The sequence below is a fragment of the Lichenostomus cassidix genome, chromosome 3 (assembly GCF_008360975.1).
Source record: "Lichenostomus cassidix isolate B80296 chromosome 3, HeHo_3.0, whole genome shotgun sequence".
In the NCBI taxonomy this organism is placed as follows: domain Eukaryota; kingdom Metazoa; phylum Chordata; class Aves; order Passeriformes; family Meliphagidae; genus Lichenostomus; species Lichenostomus cassidix.
This window is the reverse complement of record NC_139483.1, coordinates 35249994-35274497: the sequence shown is the minus strand read 5'-3', so window position 1 is coordinate 35274497 and position 24504 is coordinate 35249994. Positions and strand designations below refer to the sequence as shown.

General features: G+C 36.8%; 1 protein-coding gene across 7 annotated transcripts in view; it reads right to left on the bottom strand.

Annotated features, from left to right (window-relative positions):
• The window catches only part of LTBP1 (latent transforming growth factor beta binding protein 1), a 180164-nt gene that overhangs the window by 89593 nt on the left and 66067 nt on the right, over positions 1–24504 (bottom strand). For 6 of the 7 annotated variants that reach the window (XM_085055266.1, XM_085055269.1, XM_085055268.1 and 3 more), the window contains exons 6-7: positions 12252–12476; positions 8709–8986 (exon numbers count right to left, since the gene is read on the bottom strand). In XM_085055266.1, the coding sequence (XP_084911392.1) occupies positions 8709–8986; positions 12252–12476 (503 nt within the window). The remainder of the gene's footprint in view (positions 1–8708; positions 8987–12251; positions 12477–24504) is intronic. The other variant, XM_085055271.1, reaches the window with a different exon arrangement.

The window sequence follows — 24504 nt, the reverse complement described above, 5'->3', positions numbered from 1 at the left end:
AGGAGGAAGATGGACTAAAGTCTGCTTATAGTTTAGGTGTGGTGCTACAGCATTTGCACTCTACTGAAAATCATGATCTCTGTGGTCATAACTTTTTCAAATTTCCATATAAAAATCATGAGCAAAAATAAGGATGCCAAAGTCTGAGTCATCTGGCAACTGTGGTTTGCAGTCCTGTCAGTAAAAACTGGCAATGATTAAAGCTGCTGCTCCCACTGCCTCTATGGTGAATTAAAGTTTGAAGAATCAATGATAATTTGGTTAACATCCAGATCATTGTAGAAACTGGGCAACAAGGAAAAGCAACTGCCACATGGGGCTCCTATTGACTTAAGATCTGTGTAATTTTGGAGCTATGCATCACAAAACATGACTGCTCTGCAAAGTTCTAATCCAAGCAGAAAAAGAGTTCTTCTACGGCTAGTAAACTGATTTCTCTGGTACATCTAGTAGTGCTTCAGATACTCTTAACACCCATGGCACTGCACAAACTGTTCCCCAGACAGCTACATTTTCTTAAAATGCTCCCCCTTTTCAGCAACCTTAAGCATCTGTGAACTGAAGCTCTATTTCTACATGTATCAAAAACTTTATAGGTAATTTCTCTCCACTTCAAAAGTCTTGCACACTTCCTACTACCAAGAACTCATTAGTTCTTCAGACAGTTTTTTTTTTTTCAGTCTCTGAGTCACAAGTGACTGGAAAAGTCACTTGGAGGAATTCATAGCTATTTTTTAGTTTGTTTCACCATTCAACACAACTCCAACACAAATGTATGAGCCTAAAATAAGCAGGAAAGCGAAGCACAAATGTGCTTGACTATGCATGAAGACAATGTCATTCCCTAAACTTAGGTTTACACTTTTCTATCCATCATCTACACATATTTTAAACTAATCTAGTCTGTATTCCTGAGGGCTCCAGGAAAAGAGTCCAGATTTTCATGAATGATATCTCTGTCATAAGCTTATGATTTGGAAATAACTCTTACTGGTTCAGAAGGCAAAGAAGTCATGAAAGTTTGCTATAAAAGAGCTCAACTGTGCTGAAAGAGGCTCAGCAGTAGCAGCAGTATGATGCACACATGGTACTGCTATAAAACAAAGTTCTTCCTGGGTAAAGTGCTCAGAGACACTGAAAGTATTGTTTCGAATCCACATATTTTTCCCCATGCGTGCCTGGGCTCCTATGCCAATATTTTATATAACTGAAGGAAGTACTGAATATTCCCATTGGAAGACTGAAATTCTGGCTGACCCTGTGCTGGTACACAAAAGCCACCCCAAGCCACATCACCTCTTTGCTAGTCTGTCCAGACTCCAGCCTCTGCCCCATCTCCACAGTTTTTGAGTGCTAAGTTGTGTACTAACACCAGTGCTTCATGTGCTTTCCAATGCCAGGGAAAAGGAAGGATTATATCCTTGAAATTCCTCTGCTAAGGCAGTACAGGAAATTTATTCAGCTCCCTGTAAAGTGCAGTAGGGAGTCCAGTCTGGCAATTACTCTCAGGGCAACCACAGAGGATTCTGGCCAAGGGACCACAAGGTTTCCTGGGACTCCCACTCCTGCGTGACCCATCTACAAATCCCTGTCACAAGCTGTTAGTTAAAACCACAATACAGGCAGAAATAAAGGAGTGTCACATGATTAACTATGATTGAAATTGATAGGTGCTTTGCCTGAGCTAATAGCTAATGACTCTGGGATTCAGCTCAAAAGACTGCGTTTCACATACCGCAATAGCAGAAGTGAATGGATACACTGTTTAACTTTCTGTAAACTATTCAACAGGCACAGACCTTGGATTGTTGCTTCCTTTTTTTTTTTTTTCCTATAGGCACGACAAACAGAGTAAGAAACCTCAAACTTAATAAACCGTATTACTGAAACAATTAACAGACATACTTAATTAGCTCACTGACCAGCTGAATGACAGGTTGTTACAAATGAAGAGTGTTATCCCATGTAGCACTGGCTCACTAACAGGCATTGTCTCATAAGCAGAGGAGAGAAACTTAAATACTTCCAGACTTTCTAGAAGAACTGGTAAAGAATTTGTTTTGGCTTAAGTAGAACATTCTTCATAAGCAAGTAAAAATTATCCAGCTTTCTTCTATTTGAGTAATTAAAACAAAGTTTGGTGGTTTTGGTATCTGATACATCTTTAATCTTGTGATATTTCAGAGTATTGATCTTGCAAAGAAACTACTGCGAATGAAGCATTAATCCTGGAAATGAATCCACACCGATTTCTGACAGTCTATTTGTTTAAGAACTTCAGAAGCCAAACCATGAGCTTCAAGGAATTCCAGACAGTTATTTTATTTTATGAGATGGTATTTTTAAGACTATTCTAAAGAAAAGAGGTTTTAAAAGTGCTCTAAGAGAAAAATTACCAGTATGAAGCACAAAATTGTATCACTTCTCCTGCCTAAAGAAGATAAATAGGAAAGCTCATTTCATACAGCTTTCATAAAAGAAAATACCCGAATTTTACCACCACAGAAAATGTTTTCTTAAATCTAAAGTTCAACAGGGATGCTTATACAGTTGAATGAATAACTTCAGTGGGCATGTTACTACTGTCATCATATCCACACTATATTCGCTATGATCATATTGCATACGGCAGTATCAATATGTTAGGTTAGGCACTAAGGGCCATCAACATGTTTTGCTGTTCTGAATTCTAACTCAAAAACTTCAAAGCATTTGTTTAATATTTCCCACCCTGGAAAACTCATCAATCATCTAATCCCAGTTCCTTAAATCTTTGTGTATCACCTCAAAGTAAAGTACCCAATCAGTACTGCTGTACACCTTTGTCTGAATCAAGTTAAAGAAATGCTTAATGATTTGCAGTCAGAATCATGACTATGATACGATGTTGATAATTGTGACCTTTTCCAGCTGCCACCTATCACTTGGCTTTATTTTTGTTCTATTAAGTCTGATGGCAGACAGAAGTGTGTTGTTCAAACCAAAACAAATGTTTCCCATACAAGACATTACTGAAACAAAGCATTAAATAAACTATTTCCATAGATATTTATCCCACTTAGGATGTTGATTAACTTATATCTGTTGATCAGACATACGAAGCATCATTTGAAACACACCTGAACACAAATGTGAGAGTTTTGATTGTACTGAAAAATGGACAACCCTTAAAATTTTCAAAAGTCTTTCCTAATGTTCACCATTAATGTTATTTAGCTTAATCAAAACCATTGATCTATGAAAATATGCTTCTATTGTCTACTATAGATGTCATATTGTGACTTTCTTTAATATGATTTTCTAAAGTATCATTATAATCCACCAAATTTCACTTCACAATACCAAAACAACTCAAATTCAGGCATCCTTTTGAACAGAGGTATAACAAGTATGGGTCTTTTCTGCAACACCTTTTAAAGTACTTTGCAGAGGGAGCACAAAGCATCATGCAGCAAACCACTGACAAGTGAGGAATGGAACATATGCTGTTACCACAACACAGCAACCTGTAACTGACTCGAATTTCAAATACCACAACAAAAAGGGGGATCAGAAGACAGTATTTCTGAAATTCTTGCAGTGATTGTTTCAGAGAGCAGTCCAGCTCCCCTCAGCAGTTACACGAGGAGGAATGAACAAGCATAAGCAGACATGACTTCACAGCCAGCTTCTCCTCTGGACATTTTGGCATGTGTTTCCTTCATCAAGGTAAGCAAAGTCAGTGTCTGTCTCTCTATAGAATTAAAAAAAGAAAGCTTTTTTTAAAATTTTGTTTTTAAACTACAGATGCTGAGAACACTAGAAGCTTTGGTAAACCTAATACCTAATTAGGTTTTCCTTTGGTAAACCTAATACTCAAAAGTATCTGCTGAAGAGAACAGTTTTACTTGTGAATCCAGACAGAAAGGGACTGATTTAGATGAATTATTTGAAATACCAGTTCCTCCAATTTTTTGCTGTTTTGCAAAACATACCTCTGTTTTTACACTGAAGCAAAGAAGAGACCCAAACAATTTTGAGAAACCCCCCCCACCTTTATTACTGATCATATTGCAATGCAGTGACTGTAGGAAAACACATGAATATATTTAGTAAACACTTCAAAGTGATCTTAAGGGGTGAAAAAAGTGGTACTTAATTATCTTTATATGAAATTTGACAGTCAGTAGGCATGTGCATTCTTTTCTTGATTGAAATGCAAAGAAATTATGTGCAAAATCAACAGGACTCAAGAATACCAATACAATCTTTACTAGGTACACCACTGATGCTATAGAAGTGTTTTGGGAAATAACAAGATATTCTGTGTCATAATAAAGGCATTTTTATTAGAATTAAAATGAAAATTATCTGAAGAGGAGCAATTAAAGAAGAGAAACAAAATCTTCCTCATTTGCTTGCTTTTTAAATAGGACTTAGTGAATCAGTGGTCTAAGATGACCAACTCCTTGTATTTCAGAAATAAAGCTCTACATGGCTGTAGAATATTTTGCAGGACACTAAACCCAATCTCCTGCTTTTGAAGGCACCATAAAATAGAATGGTCTCCAGAAATTTACTGTTCTCCATCTTAATTGGGATTTTTGTTCTAGTGCTTCCAGCATGTCTGTTTCCCAACTTCAGGTCTCTATTTCTCGAAATCATTTTCTATATAACAAAGTGCAAGTTTAGGTAAAGGTTTGTTTCCTACATCTTTATTTCAACAATGAGTTTCCAGCCTGCAGCTTAACTGTTTGGTTTATGATATACTCTGCAAAAATCGTTGCGGTACTAGGAAAGAATATGATGAACCACAACTTTTGTGTGGGGCATGTCATAGTGAGCTATCATGTAACATGGTCAGCTATCCTGGAGCAACCACCATTAACATCTCCCAGAGGAGAAATAATTGCTAAGTGTTCCACTCAGAGAAAAGAGAGGCAGCCAGCAAAAGTGAATTGACTTGAGAACAAAAGAGAATCATCCAAAACATTATTTGCTTCCTACAATACTTTTTAAAAATTGAAATAGTAATACCACTTTGGTACTTATCTTTCCACTTCACAATGCTGAGGACACTTCAGAAAATAGTCACAATTAAACAACACATACATACATCTGTATATGTGTTTATGAAAACGTATGTCTTTATTTATCTATTCTTATTAAACAAGGAGATTTCATTCCTCTAGCCCCTCTCTCTCCTTCTGAGCTGGTAGAATGACATCTTTCCTTACACCTTTTACTAGTCTGTTGTCACAGTTACTGCCTCTGGTTACAGTCACTTATGGTATTACAGACAGCTAAGGGAATAGAAGGTCTGGAAGAATTCCTATGTCATTAATGAAAAGGGATTGTAGGCGTGACAATATGACCAGATTCTTCAACTATCTGTGCCATAAGGTCCTCTGAGCTTCAGCTCAAGGTAGCTCCAGTAGCTAACCTTAACAGTGTGCACTCGTTTGGAAATTCACTGCAGAAAATGCACTCTGTCTATCATGGAATTTGAGTATCCTACTGGTTTTGAATGAGTTATATTAAGAGAATTTAGCTAAGGTGGGGCAAGGAAGAATGTGCTGCGAGATTAAAAATATTCCACAGATGATTAGGAAAAAAAAACTCAGAGCACTAAATTCAAAGGACCTGTAATTGAAGAGCAGCTGAAATTCAACGAAGAAGTAGGGGAGAACAAGGGATGAAGAGAAACACAGAATGGTAGAAGTTACACATGCACACAAAACCACAAAGAAGATCCTGATACTGTTTTAATCCTGTGCTTTAAGCCTGGACCAAAAGTAACTTCAGCAAAGCCCCTATTAAGATAGCTGACTTATCTACAAGAGGCCACACACAAATCCTTCCACCAATCTGCTCTATAGACAGTAAAGTCATCTCAGGATCCCAGGAGATCTAATAAAACATTTCTGAAGCCAAATAAACAATCCACCCTGCAAAAAAATGTATAAACACTGATGATTGTTGAACAAAGTATGGATATCAAAATTCTACACTATCAACTCCAGAAAGGAGTTGCAACACATTGTTAACAGGGAAAGCTTATTTTAGTATCTCACCTGAACAAATAAAGAGAACCCCAAGATATAGCAAAACAAATATGAAAGAAACATATTTCTAAAAAAACTAATTCATTTAAGCATTAAAAAAAATGTCTTTCCCAACTCAAGGGATATTTAACATAAAAATAAATAATATCCATTGTCTTACTGCAGGAAAAAAATAACATTTCAGATTCAAATTTGAAAGATGAATGAGTCCCTTAGATCTATATTTATTGCAAGGTCTTAAACGAGTGCTCTATAAAATGCCATTCTACAACCCCAATTCTAAATTGAACCATCAATATAACAGAAGGCCTCTAAAACCCCTGCTATGCCCCTTTTCAAGACTGACACTGATCAATGAAATCTGTAAAATCTGAGAACATGCACTGTTCTAAACTAGGAGGCACTACCCTTTCTTGAGAGCACTGCAAAGAAATTTCTCCAAGGGAACGCTGAAAAATAGTTATAAAAATTGGTAACTAAGAACTTTGTAGGACTCCAAGTCAGGCATGAATGCAACGCAAGCTTATTTTCCCTTTTCTCCCTCTTTAAAAGGAGCACATTGCTGCCTTCCAGGGAGCAATGAGTAACCTTTAGTTGTAAAACCATTGTAATGTGAGGGGCATGCATGGGACACAAAGTGTTGGCATGTCATTCAAAATACCTCACTCGTGCATGTGGCAGAAAGAACACACAGGAAACTGATTAAGCATAAAAGGTAGGGGATAACAGAGCACCCACTGCCAAGTTTGAGACCAAGGAATTAATTTTGCATTCCTTTGTATGTGAGTACAAATAGAAATGCAAAAAAACAATAAACCATGATTAATTATCACACTTATTTCCAGAGTTTTGTGATTGCATATTATGGTGCCATGCTTCTTAGATTGCTTATTTTTAGGAAATAAAAAGAAACAGTTGTTGGACACAGGCCCTGCTTCATTTATTCATGTAAAATCCATGAACTTTCATTTGAACATGTGCTTCAACACTTGTTGAAGAAAAAATTGAAGGTTTTACTGTTTTTGAAACAGACAACCATAAAGAGCTCATCAGTGTAAGTTAACACTGTAGATCCTGAATCAATAATTTGACAATTAGTGAACCCTAGCCTTTAGCATACAATATGAAAACTTAACTCTGGTCTCCTAAAAAAATTTTTGGTGTGTGATGACATTTAAATTAACTTCTTCCACTGCATTTTTCAGAATGAATTACTTTTAAGCACCCTCATGTGATGGCCTACCATGAGCACATTTTGGGATTTTTACTTCCACAGTAATGACTCCTGAAACTAATTATATCACTAGTAGGAATGCAACAATACTGAGGAGAAGTCAGCAACTGAAAGGAAAAGAGAAAAATATCTTACAAGAAAAAGTCAGTTCTTTGGAGATGGCAGATGACTGGGACTAAGGAACTTTGATTTCAAGTTCAACGTTCTGCCCAAGACAGGGGGAGCTCAGTACCTTTGGATCTGACAACTACATCACCTTCACCCTGCCTCTGTTCCTGTCTGTTTCCCTTTACGGATCCTTACCAAAGATCCTTGCCCATCTGTGAGTGAGGGAGTGAGGTCTCTTCCCTTTTTCTTTTTTTAGGAAGGCAGAGGTTGCACACTGCTTAAGAGCCTTTAAAAAAAATTCAGTTTTCACTGCTCCAGTCATGCATCTCAGGAACAATGAGTGATGTCCCTTTAAGGGTAAGGCAGATCATGCTCTGTACTGGTGAAATCTTTGGATAATTTTGCTGCCAACATCTAACAAACATTTGTGAAATCTACTGAAAATAGATAAAATTTTAGATGCTTGAAAATTGGCTAACTTTGGGTGCATTTTACTGGAAGGACCAAAAGCAGAGTGGCCTACGTGATAAATTTAAAATTCAACTCTTAAATGATAGAGTCATAAAGTAACTTTTAGCCTGAAAAACAATGCACTCAATCTCTGACATCTCTGACATCCCCCAAAACCAGTGATTTTTCCCGATACCTCACACAATATCTCAGTCTGAGGCACGAATTCATCTTAAAGACATTTGCTCTGAAAAGTTAAATTTCAGAAAGGTAATAAGCAATAAATAATAGGATTTTACTGACTTTTTAACAATCTCTTTACATATCCTTTTCATGTCTGGGTATTGTCAAATACATACGCAAATATAAAAACATGTGCCGCTACTAAAATGCTTTCAGGATTGAAAGAAGATACATAATTTTGAAAAGTCATATGTAAAATGTGAGGTGAATATACTATTTTTAACTGAACTAAGGTTTTAATGTTGCAGCGAACACTCAGCTTTCATGTTTTTTTTACTCCAGTCAACATTCACATTTCAACAGATTCAAAACATTAGCCTACAATACTATAAAACACATAAAGTTGTTGAGTAGGAATTTCCATGCGAAAGATAAAAAGTTATGGCTAAAATAATTGAAATCAAAATGTCAGGGACCCAAGTCCATAGGAAGTAAAGACATTAGCTTGAAGGAGAAAGAGGTTCAGAAAAAATGTTATTTTGTAAAAATTTTACATTCTCAAAATAATTTTCTTGGAGAAAAGAGTGTCAAATTTGTCCTTTCCTGCCAATTGCTGGATTTTTTTTTCATTCTTTTATAATATAGTTTTAAAGCTACCTGTCTCACAAGCCTTAGCAAACATTTCTTACCTGTGTCCCAACAGTCTCCTGAAAGCAGCGCCCAAGCTGAGTTTTAACTGAAACAGGAAACATATGAGGAATGGGTTGTTGATTTGTGTAAGTTGTATGTCCTTTCTGGGTCTTCTGATACGGAAGACCTTGGTAAGAGACCTGTGGATGTACTGGCTGAGGTACTTTCGCTTTTTGTCCTGTTGATGTGCTGTCAATTCTTGACACTTGATGGATCTGAACTGAGGCTTCAGGGGGATGTTTCACATGGATATTCACTATGTTAGGAGGGAACTTCACTAAAATAATCGAAGGAAAAACACATAAGAAAAATTGGTAATAAAATATGTGAAAAAAATACCTTAGGCACCTCTAAGACATTTCTTTTTGTACATCAGAATTTTTACAGAGTGCCTTAAAGTGACTGAAATATAAATGAAGCCCAGATTTGGGGGTTAGAGGGAAGGCTTAAAGAACACAGAGTCTCATTAACAAAGCAAGAAAACTAAAAACCTTCATGTAGGAAAGAACAACATTATAGGATTGTAAAGACTGCTACATAAACATGGATGTCCAAATTGGCTGGTATGACATTAATATTTGTGGTCATACTCTGTAACAAGAATCCCATTCAAAGTTCCAGAATTCAAACTCTACTGGGTTATTTTTGGATATATAGTAAGCTTTATTTTCTTTTTCAGATCCATCATCTTTCTCTGGAACACAGAAAAAGCTTCAGATTTCATCCCTGCACCTTTATATACCTGCCAAGTCCCAAGTTTGCCCCTGCAAGAATTGCCAGCATCTCAACCATCTAAAATCACCACTCCCTTTGTTGAACTTTGAATTCAGGGTTTGGCAGATAAAGAGGGGGGAAATGATTTTCAGACACTTCCGTTTTTTAATATGGTTGTAGTTTTAAGTCTGGGTATGTAGACTGAGACCCTCCAGTCAATGCAATCTGCACAGAACTGCTTGTGATTCTTAAGCCTCTTTTCACTAGAACACAAAATGCCCTTTAAAGACATAACTCAAATCTTTATTGGGGTGGGCAGGGAGGAGAGGTGTATAACAAGTTAATCAGTTTGTAAGCTGCATAACAAAGTGAGTATTTCCTGTGTCTGGCTGGGCCTCTCTCGTCACTGACTACTGCACAAGCTACTTGAGGCCAGACAATCCACTAGATGTAACATCCCTTCCAAACTTCAAAAATCAACAAGTATCATTTGACACAGCTCTCTCTATAATGCACACTGTATTGTTTGGTATTCTGGACTGTCTCCCTGTCTTCTGGAGTTTGAACTGTTCTTTGGAACTTGACTAGGCATTTTCAGCTTCACTCCCTAGGAAGCATATTTCATTTATTTGAGCTACTGTAAAATTATACTATTTTGGAGAAAGTGCTTTTGGTTTTTGACATTATTTTCATTTCTCTGGGCACATCATCAGTATTAATTGGTCTCACATAGGAATTCTTAAAGAGATGTATTATTTTTACTCTGACTGCATTGTTTCATTTATGAAAATTGTCAACACACTCAGACAGAAACATCAGGAATAAGATGGTAGAAAGTCAGCAAAACATGGCTGCAGGGCCAAGATCTTGCCTGCAGCTGAAAACAACCTACAACCAAAATGTATCCTACATGAGGTCTGTTAGAGGTTAACCCACAGGGGAAAGATTCAGTGTTACAAGCAGAAGCACTAAGGTCCTTCTTGGGCTGTTAAACTGGGTTTGCAGGGCAAGACAAGACAGCATAGTCTGTCTGTAAAAAGAACAAAACTCACCCCAACATTTTTATGCATGAAGAGGGACCCCTTCATCTAGTTTCTCTAGCTGCTAAATCTAAAAAATATATTAGTCCTCAAAAGAAATCACTGAATTGCTCTGTTTTAGTGTCTCAATCCATCCAAAGACATTCAGATGCTGAAAACATCAAATTTAGGCTGGGTTCCCCCATGCAGTATTATTATCACAATCCTCTCCAGGTCTTGGATTGTTGCTTAGATGTGCTCATTTTTATTTCTGCCAGCCATTTCAGGATGAATTGTTTTATTCTTTCCTTTAAAGAAATGAAATATTTGTCTCTCAACAATCTAACATCCTCATTTGGACATGGAAAGAGAAGAAAAGGCATTGTGACTGCTAATGATTCCTATGAGGATTTGAAGGTCAGGAAAAAATATTCAAGAGGTCAGACTCTTTAGCTATGAGAAACCTATTGTGCATTTTAGGAGAGGAACTCTAAATCTGAAGAATAACTATGTCTTAAAATTTGGGGTTGTGGTCCACCATATTGTCTAAAATTATTTCATCAGGAATTACATAGGCATAAATTGCTACTCTACTAAATGTTTAGCAATTATATTTATATAATAAATTATATTCTCTTCTTTGGACGGAGGAGATACTCAAAAGTATTTATAAAATATTGCATTTCTAGGATACTGTCAACAGTTCCTTCACAGCTGTGTCCCTTTCTGAATACAGAATTACTACCTTAGAATATATTTATCACAAATATAGAATTAGTTTGCCCATTTTAGCAAAGTTATTCAGAAACTAGTTGCCAGCAACGGAGTCTCCGCACATCTTTCCCTATTTATGTTCTTTTTATTCAGATATACCAACTTTGGAGAGATAATTGTAAAATAACCCTTGACCAAAAATCAATCTGACAATTCAAACAAGCAAACAAAATTCACATTAAGTCATATGTTGTGACTCTGAGTTGCAGGTGTCACTCCACATGGACAAGATCTCACCCAGCTAAAATCCTATCTAGAATCAAACAACACATAAGAAATAAAATCAACACTTCTCTTCAAAGTCATCAGAAGTTTCCACCTCACAACAAAAGTATTAGGGGAAAAAAACCTGAATGAACTTTATTTGACTAGGCAAAATCTTTTCTTATTCTCTGTTGTCTTCTTCACAGCATTAGCAGCAGGAAAACCCTACCCTTTTTGAAATTGTTTTATTTTATATTGTTGACGTAGAAGGAATGTTCTATTTAACTGAATCATATAATGGCCTATCTACACTAAAAGTTCACCACAAAGTTAACTTATAAGACTCTACCAAATCATGTAAGATAAACATGGCTTGTATTTTTAGTTTAAAATTACCTTTTATATTTTTTTACATTGCAAAGCATTGTCTCTTCCCTCCACTAGAAACCATGGAATCACTTGCAACTCTCTGTCTAGGTATACTGCTATTTATGGACTCTGTTAAACAACAATCATTATATTTTTGAACAAGTCTACGCTTTTTTTTTAAAGTCTATATTTCTGGAAGAAACTCCCTGCATTATCCCTTGACTCTGCAATCTACATTAAATTCCATCATAAAGCACAGTAAATAAACTATTTTCAATAACACTGTTATTTCTTATTATTTCAGTCATTGAGCAAAATATGGTCCAGACATTCTGATGAGTTCATGATTCAAGTTGTGGTGTCAATACTGGATAGATGTAGATGTAGCACTATGGTTACTGGTTGAATACCCAAAATAATTTGTTAAAATCAACAAGTTAAAAATACCAAGAAAGAAGTTACCTTTTACACCTTGCTGTCCAGACATTGTCAGTGGTAAAGTATGAGTAGAGTGGATAACTTGTGATCCTACAGCCTTGTTCCCCTGTTGCTGGTGATGGTAGAGTTTTGGAGAATTGGCAGTCTGCACAGGAATCTGACAAAGTTTACCAGTGTAATTAGGAGGGCACTGGCATTTATCTCTAGAACTACACTGGCCTCCATTCATGCATGGAAGGTGGCAAATAACTGAAATGAAAACAGAAATAAAAACTGTGTTAATGACTTCAGCTTAAGTATTACCTGGCTGCATATCACACACAAGTTGAAGAGGAAAGAAATGGGGCTGGAGCACTTCGTTCTTCATTCTGACATTTGAGGAACGACTATCCATCTGACGTGCACTTTTAATTGCTTTGTGGTCAAACCCCTTCCCCTCCTTGTGACCTCTGACCTCTGCCTCATTCACATCTTCATGACAAACACAGAAAGCACATTCTTCCCTTAGATATCCCAGCTATTCCATTTCATTATGCTATTAAGTAAAACACTAAATTGAAATGGTGCCTAGCTGCACCTCTTATTCACACTTCAGTACAGATGCTCTTACTTGTCAGCCTCATGTTTCCGAAAACCCTGGACCGCCTACACTTCCCTGCAAGTCCGGAAAAAAACTCGACAGAGACTAGTAAGTACTGGGACAAATTTTCCATTTTCCCTTTAAGCCTTGGTTGTTCTCTAGAAAACTATCTGTCACAGAGTATCTAGATTTTTGCTTAACATTTATTTCTCAGATAAAAGAAGCTAATATTTATCCACCCATGAAGATCATAAAAATATCAAGAGATTATACTGGAAATTATTTCATAGACAAACTCCAAAGTATTAAAATCTTGTAACTCCAATATAAAGACAAGGGTAATTATTTCTGTGGCAGCTAGCACTTGCACAGTTACAGGAATATAAATTATCAGATGACACATGAAAAGTATTTCTCAACTCAGAGATACATGCAGTAATAGGCATGGTTCAGCACTTTCTGAAAATATAATGTGGGACTTTATAATCAATCACAATGTAAATGAGCTGTCAGAATTTTCAAGACCTAAATGATGCGAAAACAACAGGGAAAATACCGTAAGTTTTTGTTCAAGACAAAGAAAGGTCATTTTTTTCAGAAGTCAAAGAGTATTTCAGAAAGTGTTCAGTATCCATTTGTCAGATTTAAGATAAGATTCTGACTTTTAAAAAGAAAAATCTTTACATTAATAATGGCATTTTTCTAGATTGTTATTGCTTAGTCTTTAATGAATTACAAAAAAAATGACAAACTAGATAACACTAAGGTGGTTTTCCTGCAAAGTAACATCACACAATGAAACAGTGTAAAATAGCATTAAGGGGGAAGAGCAGTTTGGTGTTTGAAAGAAGTACAGTAAAACAAAGGCAACCAAAAATAGTTTCACTGTGGAATTTCTTGAGTGCAAGAGGTCTATCCTATGGTTTTTCTTTCCCCCCCTCCAGGGCTGAGGCAACAAGGTCACATGCAAAATCCACCTTTTAAACAACATAAATATACTCAGTATTTCCACCAAAATAAATTAATTTCTTTTCTGATACTGTTCCTATAAAGCAGTTGGCATCTAGAAGGCCAGACTTGGGTATCTCTGCACCACCAAGCACTCTCCACATTCCTCTCCTACAGGAATCTGGGTAATGAATGAATGGGCACATGAAAAGCTTTGTTTTCGAGCAAAACATTTGTGCTAAAAATACTGGGAGCAAAGATGCCAACAGAAAAGAGTTGGTTCATAACTCTTCTCATAACTGTTTGCTTTGGATATCCACACAAATAATTTGTGCAAATAAGTGCAAACAAATGACACTGAAATGTCTAGTATGAGGTAAATAATTAGGAATTTTTAATGCCTTGGTATTTAAACAGACCAGGAAATAAAAATTTCAAGCTTTCCACATTATCATGTGGTGCAAATCACACAGTTAACTCATACTGATTTACATCTCTGGCTTAATGTAACAGGAATGAAGTTTAAGTGAGAATACATGAAATCTATTCTGAGAATATAAAATTCTGTAATAAAAAATTTAAATTCTGAAATATACAATTGTAAGTTAAACTCAGCCAGGCAAAAACAAATTGGATGTAATCTTCAGGCTAAACTGAAAACTTGACAATTTCAAATAGCAAATATTATGAGAACTTTAAAAAATCCCCTCAAAAGAAAACACCAAATCAAAAATAAAGAAAAAAAATTCCACACCACATTGAAATAAAATTTCTGATTATTTTAAATAGGTGTAAGCAGCGCACACTCTTGTTGCATTATTTCCTCAGGCGTTTATGGCCAGGAGAAGGGGCTGCATTTGGTTATGACACTGGTGCTGGAAATCACAGGCACACAGCTTCACCAGAACTGGAATTACACACAGCCCATTTGAGCTGGAGGAGTGTAAGCCTTCAAGAAGGCAGAGGAAGGAAACACTGCTTTTCCTTGACACAGCTGTGGGAATCTCAGTTTAACAAAGACCAAAGAGCTCTGAGGAAAGGACCACTTCAGATAGAAACAGGACATAAAGCCAGGGTATGCTTGAACAGCTCTACCTCTCATGCAAGTTATTTGCTTTGTTTTGTCTTGTCACTGAGGCAAAACAACTTAAACCGAATGGCAGAATACTGCCAGAGGCATAGGGACATTCCCGACAAAAACAGACCCATGTTTTTTGGGAGAGACCATTTGAAGATGCTGGGTTTGCAAATAAGTTCTCAATTGGCATTCAGACAAAGGGTGCACTGGAGCCTGATTCTCACTGGGCTGTTACCATTTCCTCTGGAAAGAAAAAATAGAGGAAATAAAAATACCCATTATGGAATGAAACCCTCTAGCTCAGACCTTGATAAAGAAGATAGATCTGCATAAGATGAGAAGAAATTTCAGTTCACATGTGGGTATCTTACAAACAAAGCAAAGAAAGTATTAATGGATTTAAGAACGACAACAAATTCCTCACTTGGGTCTACTGTAAGCTAAATCTTTCAATGGTCTCTTAAGGAACAGTCAACATGTGATTCAACAAGTGTGATTATTTTTTACTATAAATGAACACACATCCTTTAGAAACGTGGACACAGGTTTCAGAAAGTACAAACATTTTAAGTATTCTTCCCATTCTTGGGCATTTAATTGGTAATAGCAAGCTTTGATTCCTCTGGCATCCAAAAGCCTTAACTCTTCCCAGTCTGGCACAGCTCAAGAAGAGCCAAGCAGAGAAGGTGCATCAAGATTCTCCTACAGGGCGTCCTTGAGAGGCTCAATGCATAGAAAATGAACATCTGCAAGATGAGTTCCAATAAAGCTGCCACAGCTATGGGTTGGAAACACTAGCACAGGGCATGAAATCATCAACAAAGCAGCTAGGAAACCACTGGTAAATACAGTTTGTTCATGTAATTACATAATCTAATTTGTTTTCAATACTCAAACAACCTTAAACAGCTCCAGATAAACTAATTTAATCAAGTCCAAATGTTTTCATTTAATCAAAACAATGTGTAACAAAACAAATTCCAAGCACCTAAATCCTCCTAATCCGTAAATAATAGTCCATGCTTACCCAAACAAGCCCTTAGGATGGATGGAAACTCCCTTCCTGTAACCAGTGTTAGAGAAAATGAAGATGGGTTTTGAAATGTTCCTCATCTGACTTTCCAAATTCCTTTTCTTTTACACCTCAGGGAACATATGAGTTTCCCTTCACCACTCTTTGCCTTTTCTACTTACATACTATCAACAATTCAAGCGTAAGCACTCTTCAATTACATCAAGAGGCTCGCCAAGGAAAACCTTGAACTGCACATTTAGATTACAGCATTACCACTGGATGCATCACAAAGATCAGATTAATTTTGTCTCAGAGTACTGTAGTTATCCAGCATTACTCCATGCCCCCCAGCTGTTTGGGCATCTTTCATCCACCCTGTTACTAAGCATTCAGAAAGCACAGGGATCAGTACACAATTCTGCCAAACACAAATTGTCCCAGGAAAGAAGGGATGGCTTTCACTGAGGGGAAGCACTGCCACATTCAACATTCTTATAAAATAGTGCTCTGAAACACTTTGGGCGGAGGTTGAAACCCAGAGGTCCTGCATACAGATCTGCACAATTGCTCTAAACTTACTTCTACTTTCTAATTACAGAAACTCTGACAGTAACTCACAAAAGGTACAGAAGCATGCCAAAGAAATAATGCTATCCTTTAGTTTCGATTCTTCGCCAATTTTTTCCCCCACATCTGACTTGTTGTACCTCAACTTTCTAACTAATTCATCCTAAACCCTTTTCTCTTCCCACTCATGGTTGTAATTCACAGGTGTTATGTAAAGAAGTTGCAAGTTAAAAAATAAGTTAATTATTTGGCTATTTTAGTATCATCCAGAAAATCTTGATATTGCAAACTTGTGCATTCAAAAGCAAAGGGAGAAAAGAAAATCTGTAAGTGGCCTTAATAGTATAATACCTCTACATTTACCTCTGAATTTATCCTAATGCTTGTATTTTGACAACTTTTAATATAAACATTCCATTGCAACAACAAAACACAATTTTAAAAAAGTAGATCTGATAGCAAGAGTTCCAACACCAGATGTAAGAATGATCTTTTCTACTCACCACTGAAAACAGTGAAGTGATGCCCTGCTCCTGACTGGCCTAGTTACATGAACATGAAACTGAAGGCACTTGAGATGTTTCCTCTGGAAAGAGGTAAAATCTGCAACACTGCAGAGAAGAATTTCAAACAGGAACCTAGCTCAAACCTAATGGTATGACAGAAAAAAGTGCAGCTACTAAACTGGGCTCTCAGCTATTGTAAATCAATATGGTTAGTGACATCATTAGAATTTGCCTTATATTTTTAAACTATTATTACCCAGGCATCTTTAAAAAAAGTAATGCATCCCTACTTGGGAATGGGAGCATAAATACTGCTATTTAATCAGATAAGCAAACCAAATTACTGCCAAAATAAGCAAGCATTGTGGTGTTATTCCAGTCTGGATCATGCATGTTTTCTGGGGCTAATGGAAGCTACACTGTCAGCTATGGAACATCCTGATACTGAAATTAGGGGAGCATGTTCAGATCATAAAGGACAAGGCTACAATATGTTTCAGAGAAATATACATTTGTTGAGTGAACTTCATGATCAGCAAAAAATCCAGAATGAACATGCACTAGATAATTTTACTGTACTACTCATCTGTCTTCCTCAGTTTTAAACACGGTACTTTAAAACACCTCAGGAAGAAAAGCTGGATGTTGACAACTTGAAGCTGTGTACACAAAGTCAACCAAGAGACATCCTCAGGGGTTTCATTCATCTCGCATTGTGGGTCCCGAGGGGATGGGAGTCTCAACAGCCCTGTATCACATCCTTCCAAACTCTTGTGACAAGTGACATATCAAATGCAACCATAAGCCTGTATGTAGATGACTGAAACGAGCACCATTTGACCCACAGCTACCAATAAAACTCCTAGTGTTGCAATTTGGAAAGAACAGGATGGATGAAAAACAGCCTTAGAGTATTCAAATGCTATCAGAAAAATAAAATGCATGCTGTGACATGGAAAGTGGCCTAAAGCTGTGGTTACTCAATACAGAAAAGGTATAGCAAAAATTATGGTAGCTGCAAAATGATTGACAGGAGGATCCTTACTCACTAACACGTATGATGTTTAGTCAATCTTTGCTAACTCTGCTTCTAATAGTCTCAATATCCGAGATGATTCAGACACTATTTGTGGAGGCAATGAGACAGAGTGCTAAGGAGTGATCTGACTCACTCCTACCCTAATCATAGGTGGCAAAATTTGATTTTATTAAACATCACCCTTATATACTGAGTATAACACAACAGTCAGGCTTAGAATCTGTATACTAAGAGCAACAAAAACCCACCAGGTTTACTATTTATCAGGAATGAATGCATTACAAATGGTCAGTGTGAGACCTTTGATAATGATGCTAACATACACAAAAAAGCGAGATTCCAGACAGTTCTTTGGATTTCTAGTGTATTGATACTAATTTTCTTCAGAAATTAAATAACTATGAAAAACTGGCTTTGGAAGTGTAGCAAATTAGCACCCTTGCTTAAAACAAGCATGCTGCAGCATAAAAACTCCATAGGTATCAATTTAAGCAGTCTTGAATAACTTCTTAATTGCTATCATCAAAGCTGGAATGCTGAAGTCAAGGTGCATAGTGTAAAATGATAATTACCCTTCCTATGTTCCCAGGGTTTTTAGGACTTACCCCTCTATACAGAGTTTCATGTGCCTGAGCATGTATAACACTGACATGTATTAATGTTGTTTTTACTAGAACAAGAATTCAGTGGAAGGACATGTAACAATGAACAGCAAGCACCTTTATTGCTACAGGATCCTTTCAAACTATTCCCTTCAGGCACCAGCTGAGCAGCCCTACCCAACTTTAGGGACAACAGGATTAATGGGTAATTTGACCATAATGACATTAGGCAGTCATTGCTCATGCACTGTTACAATCTGAGGAAGTCAGTGAACTGATTCTCTGCTCTGACACCTATTCTATTAGGCTATTTCCAAAAAACCTACTGGACTCTCGCATGGAGTAACACCCAGGAGCACAAGGCAGAGAAAGCAGCTGCTCCTAGGGATCTAACTATTTCATTACCATCAGATAAAACAGCAAAATATCCTGAGAAATACTGGGCATGCCTCTGTTATGCTCTGAAGACCACAGAAGTAGCAAAGCTGGCACTGGCCAGGGACATCAGCATCCTTACAATTTCTGGCAATTGAATAATAGATATTTGACTGATGTGCTGGCTTCAGCTGGGGTAGAGCTATTTTTCTTCAGAGTAGCTGATATGGGGCTGTGTTTTGGGTTTGTGCTGAACACAGGGTTGATAATGTAAAAATGTTTCTGTTATTGCTGAGTAGGGCTTACACAGAGCCAAGGCCTTTTCTGCTTTGTGCACTTCCACCCTTGCAAAGAGGCTGGGAATGCATGGGAAATTGAGAGGAGACACAGCCAGGACAGGTGACCCAAACTGACCAAAGGGATACTCCAGACCATATAGCATCATGCTCAGTATATAAAGCTGGAGGGAAGAAGGAGGAAGGGAGGGATATCCGGAGTGATGATGCTTGTCATCTGAAGTCACTGTTCCATGTGATGGGGCCCTGCTTTCCTGAGGACAGCTGAACACCTGCCCACAGGGAGCAGTGAATTAATTCCTTGTTTTACTTCGCTTGCATGCATGACTTTTTGCTTTCTCTCTTAAAATGTCTTTACCTCAATCCATGAGTTTTCCAGCTTTTACCCTCCCAATTATCTCCCTAGTCCTGCTGATGAGGAAGTGAGTGGTTGTGGTAATTGGTTGCTGGCTGAGGTTAAACCACAACAGTTGAGATTCATTCCCATTTAACCTTTTGTGCCTTCTTGAGCCACATAAGTTAGGAGTGCTATTACCTGAGGTTTTACAGTCTGCCCAAGAAGAGAGAGTCACCAGGCAGGCCAGGAAGGACATCCACAGGCCAACTTGCCATCTGGGTGCATCTCATCACCACTCACCACTGGCTCTTGACTGAAATATGATTTGGTGAGTGAGATGAACCCCAGAACTTAGATCCCAATGGTCTATAAACACTGATCTACTGCATCCCACCATACCACAAGACATCCTCCAATAACAAAAATATGTTTAAAATAGAAAGAGAAAAGCCACAGAAACCGTAGTCATTACAAAAATTTCCAAACACCAGGAGACTGCACTCTGATTACTGTAACATTACCACAGTGCTTATTTTGGTATGAAAGAGTCTACAAGAAGAATAAAGGAGGGACAGATTCTTTCAAGATCATAATCCAGACCTTCACTGAATAGTTAAACAACAGGCAAAATATAGGCTATGATTTTCTGGCACTGATTACATCACAAGTAATTGGAAAGTTTTCTAGGGAGTTGACCTTGAGACACAGGTGACACAATATGAGAATAGGATGGATATTGTTCAGAGTTTGAGTAATAAATTAGGTCATAGGAGACCAGTGAAAAGCAAGATACTTAAATCCTGGAGTTCTGAAGGAGGAAAGGAGTAGAGTCATTGCTAGTGAGTAGCAGACAAAGGTTATTCCACAGAGCATGTACAGTTGGAAATTCATTAAAAAAACATACAACTTCACCACTCATTGCGGTTCTTATAACCATAACAGCTGTATAAATTGTTGCACAAGCTGTGTAAACTAAACCTAGAACACAAGCAATGCTCTGCCTGGTCATATCCAGTTCCAAGCAACTTAACCATGCACCAAATTCTCCTGAGCTGTGTAGAACCTTATTGAGAAGCTTCACACCACAATGCTGTACCCAACCTTGTGCGCTGAAATGTGTCCAAGTACGAAAGAGTCCCTTCTTTCCCTTGTCACAACAGGCTTTCTATGTAATTCTGATTAGACAGAGGAAGGTGTTCTAGCACCTACATATATAGCATCTAACATAACAAGCTGAATTTAATGTATTCAAACAATATATAGGAGAGATGTGATGGACACATATTAACTGCAGAAAGGTAGTATTACAGCTTATGTTAGGAAGCTGGTCTCTTCTGATTACCAATACCAGCAGTTTCCAAAGCAGGGTGTGCTCATCCCACACAGCGTGACAGAAAATGTACTGGGATGCAGGGTATGTTTTGTACCGTTAACAAATAAAATGAATTTTCAAAAGAGTTCATGTAGTGTTTTTCTCATGCATTCTTACTTTCTATTTTGTCTATGGTTTATAATGTACAAATAGATGATATATACAGTAGTACGTGTATGTATTTTATAAATACACAAATATTGGGGAGAGTGCTCAAACATATTTTACTGATAGGAATGTGCAATCAGAAACGTTTGGAGACCACTGCCCTATATAACCTATGGACAGGGGCAGTCCCTCTCAGGGAGAAGTCAAAAAACTCATTCCTAAATTACAAGATGAAAAGTTCCCCTAAACTTGAAATATCTGAGTAACATCAAATACAAAAATTTTATTTAAGAGCTCATCATCTTTAAATTAAACTGAAATACAACCAACATGACAAATTATTTGGATGAATATAATAGAGATAAGAAATACTCTGAGTGGGTTCTTAAAACTCAATCCTCTTCCTGTGCAATAAGCAAATATCTAGTTTTCCTTTTATTCATTGACTAGCATCCCTAAAGTCTTTGCAAGAGATTTACAAAATAAAAAAAGGGTTTACAGCTCCCATAGACTTCAACTCGATTCATATTTGTAAATCCCTAAATGAAAGTTCATAACTCCCCCTCTTAACATGTTTTTATGGACACATAGAAAACTCACTGAATTTAAATGAAGATAAAGTTCATGTTCCAAAAGAAAAATCCAGGAATCCCAGGGCCTCTACACTATAAAACAGGACTCTCAATTACAGTGATACTCAAATCTAAGAGCTAATTACAAGCAGAATGGATAGATGAATGCTATACAGACTACATGACACAGAGATGAGAGTTACCTGGAGCAGAATAAAAAAACACAGAACAGTAAGAAGGCTGAATGGAGAAAGACTGCAAGCAGTAGAGAAGCAATAGCTGCTTGCTTTCTTCTGCTAAGTCCAGAAAGACAGACTAAATACAAACTCATTTGCTAAGAAATCTATTAATGATAAATACCATATTTTAACTTGTAGAGAAAATTTTCAGACTCTTTCTTCTGTACTTGCATGATCTAGAGGCAATTTTTTTTAAAGACAAAGTTGGCAGATAATTGATCTTCAGTGAGGTATGTACAAAGACATTTAGTTCAGCAACAACAAAATTACAGGTGTACAAGGTAGTGTGTTTAAATATGCAAGAATGTAATAATTCAAATAAATTCACACTTGGTTCTCTTTTTACAGTACTTTGAGCCAGATGTACATAAACTATTCCCTTTAAATTAAAACCATATACAGTAAAATAAAACATTACGCATTTTAACTTTGCATTCTGTTTTGCTTTAACTTTGAGGCAAACATAATCCATGTGTTTTTGAATGGCTGCAGGTGTGGATTTTGTACCATTTCCATTTGTGTTTTTTCCTATTACTGCCCATCCAAAAACTGTGTTCTCTGCAATAGATGATTTGGGGAGTACTTTGAGAGCAGATGGACTTTTGCTTCATGGTGATGGTGTGAAGTCTTTAAGGTGAGCAAGGGAGTGGAAATGAGCTGCTAACAGACTTGTAGGAGTTCAACCTCATTAAAATCATCTGACTGAACAATCTCTTTTCTTTAAATTACCATCTGGCCTCCATTGGAACTTGAGGTAAAGATATGCATTTTGAATAATTATTTTAAGATTATGAAGAAAGAGCTTGCAGATGCTGTAGTTCCATGGTAGAAACCAGAACTATTTGTTGATGACAAGTTCTGATAAATACATGGAAAAAAGAAATCATTCCTTTTGAATAGATGTGGATATCAAAACCAACAAAATCTTTTAAATACAGTTTTCCTTTGTAATTTGAGCACTGGAGGCCAATAATTGAAAATGCATTAAACCTGTGAGCTTTGCTCAATCTATGGAATGGTACACTCACATTGCAGGACAGAATTGTAGTCCACTAGTAGTTCAGATTAGAAAAGCCTATACTATACCACCTGGACTGTAAGTAAATTAATTCATTCTGCTGTCAGCTCAAATTTATAGAACAAAGGGAGACTGGAAAAAATAAGTATCTTTTGAATTGATGGTCATAAGTGGTTCCTCCCATATAATTTTGCATTGGCTCTTCAGGGTAGGAAATACCATTTTTTCTAGTAACTTCCATAAGGCAAAGAATAATTCATAATAATAGTTCCACCATTATTTGTCCTTATTATTTTAGCTACTCAGTTCACTATCTGAGGAAAAATACTCGGTCTTCATTTTGCTACAGCTGTTACAATGTTGCTGCATGAATATATCTAGCATAGTCATCATTTGTAAAGATTAAATTTCAAATTACCAGATAAAGCAGCGGAAAAATCCTAACGTCCTTTTCTTAATTTTTTTTTTCCTGACACACACACATACACACACACTGACCAACTTCCTTGACTACTGTTGCAGGAAGTTAAAAAAGTTATTCTTTTAGGCAAGTTGTCCAAGAATTCTCAAATTTTCACGTGTCTGTTAAAGGAAATAATTTTTCATCTGGCAGCAAAAAGGGCATAAACCAACAAAGCCTGACAAGGCACAAATTATAATTACTTCAAGAACAGTGGAAACAAAGCTTTTACCAAATATGGCTACAAGGTAGCTACCAGAGACAGTAAAAGGACAAAAGTGATAATACTAAAGGAATAGCGACGTTCTTGTATCATAACTTCTTCATATTTGCAAGTTCAAGTGCAAAACTCAAGGATATTTCAAAGTAATATTTCACTCTTACTCACAGAGAATACAACACTAAAAACAAACTACAAATTATCATACTCTGTTCTTGAGCTGAGTAGTTATTCCAGAAATAAGTTTCTCTTCAATTATTTGTCTAATGGAATATAAAAATTTGAAAATTAATGCATTAAAAAAAAAATAAAATCACTTCTTGCTTGTGTTACCAAAAGGAATTTTAAAAATTCTCTGCATGACATGTGTAACTAATTATTTTAAATCCTCCACATGTCATCTGCTAAATGTCAGATGAAGCCACAGCAACAGTGTTTTGCTGGGGCAGAGTTACATAGGTCATACATGCTGGATTACTTACACAGGCTGACACAATTCACCAAGTAGGAAACACAAAAATAGAGAAGAAAGCATCTCTTCTAATACATTATCTTCCTAGCAACTCTTACTAAACCTAGTAAAACAAAAGAGCAAAATATAATAGGTAGAAAACTGAACAGTGTGTACCTCACAAGCTGCCAGAAGAGACTGTGCCTGTAAATTCTACACAAACACTTTCACAAGATGTTGGTCTTTTATATGCCTTTACATATCATCAAATTAGCCTTCCAGTACTATTTACAAAATGCCTTTTCATCAAAAAGATACTAAAAAACCCTCCTCAAATACCATAGTCTTACAGCTCCTCTTCAATATAGTCGGACATGTGCAGTATATGCCATATAGAGCAAAGAAATGACAACCTTAATGCACACCAAACCACAGCAAGAAAACACCAATAATTTCTCTTGGACTTTCTGTCATATATAAGTTATGGATAAAGG